Here is a 1,100-nt window from a genome sequence, read left to right on the forward strand (position 1 = left end):
GAGGGCAGGGGTCAGGGGCACCACCGGGGCCAGCCCCAGGGCAGCCGCCCGGAGCCCCAGCCTGAGCCTGGGTTCGTGGGATGGAGCTCTCCAGCCCGCGCCCCACAGACCCAGCGTGGCCGCGGGACGTGTGGGCTCGCCCAGGTGGCAGCAGCCAGCGAGTCTCACGCTGTCGCTGCCCCCAGATGGAGCTGCAGGCCCTGAAGGACCAGCTGGAAGTGGAGAGGCAGATGTGGGAGGCCAACCGCGCCAAGAAGGAGGTGGGCAGGGGCGGGCCGGCCGTGCCCCTCCCCTCCCGCCAGCACCCCGGTCTTACGGCATGGGCTGCACCTCTGGGGCCCCCACAACTCGCTTCTGGGTTCACAGCTGGCTGCTTGGGGCTGGCAGTTCAGTCTGAGCTATACCGCATGTTGTTCAGCTTCCCCTAAGTGCCCTGGGGAACACCAGAGGGGCTGCGGCAGGTCCCAGGTGACTACAGAGGTGACTGCACCTCGCTCTTCCTTCCCCGCTTGGAGAGCTGCTCTCGAAGTTGACAACACTCAGGCAGTGTGCGGGGCACACATGGGGCAGGCCTCCTTCCCATCTCCCGGTGTCCCCGGATGGGTGGGCGGCCCCACCAGGCTCTGCCGTCCTTCTGGAAAGAGGTTCATGGGGGCCACGTGTGAGGCAGTGGCCTGTGCTAACCAGCCCATTGGCCTGGTGACAAAGCTTTAGCAGTGGCCGAGCGGCCACCTCGTCCCGCTCCCACAGCTGTGCACCGAGGGGTCACTGCATCTGTGGGCTAGCCAGGTCAAAGGGCACATTGTGTTGAACTTGATGGGAGTTCCCTGACACCTGGCGCGGCCCTCATCCCGGAGGCTGCCCCCCACCCACACTCACCCCGAGCGTGGGGTGTCCAGGCCCCTCATCCAGGCCCGTCCGGCAGCAGCTCCAGCTGTGTTAATGGCCCTCCATCCCCACAAGTCTGCGTGTCCCCGGAGCCCACATGGCTGTCCTGTCTGGGCCCTCAGCCTCCTCCCGCCACCCTCCACTGGCTGAGCCCGTGCGCCTCCCCTCCAGGAAGCACACTTAGGGCCTCTCGCAGAGTGTTAAGTGATGTA

At 66.8% G+C, this 1,100-nt stretch overlaps 1 protein-coding gene across 1 annotated transcript in view; it reads left to right on the forward strand.

Annotated features, from left to right (window-relative positions):
• CEP131 (centrosomal protein 131) overlaps nt 1-1,100 on the forward strand; it is an 18,137-nt gene that overhangs the window by 15,353 nt on the left and 1,684 nt on the right. The window contains 1 exon segment of the mRNA XM_025047101.1: nt 66-417. Coding sequence (XP_024902869.1) covers nt 66-417 — 352 coding nt within the window.

This window comes from Pteropus alecto, unplaced genomic scaffold (genome assembly GCF_000325575.1).
Source record: "Pteropus alecto unplaced genomic scaffold, ASM32557v1 scaffold134, whole genome shotgun sequence".
In the NCBI taxonomy this organism is placed as follows: Eukaryota; Metazoa; Chordata; class Mammalia; order Chiroptera; family Pteropodidae; genus Pteropus; species Pteropus alecto.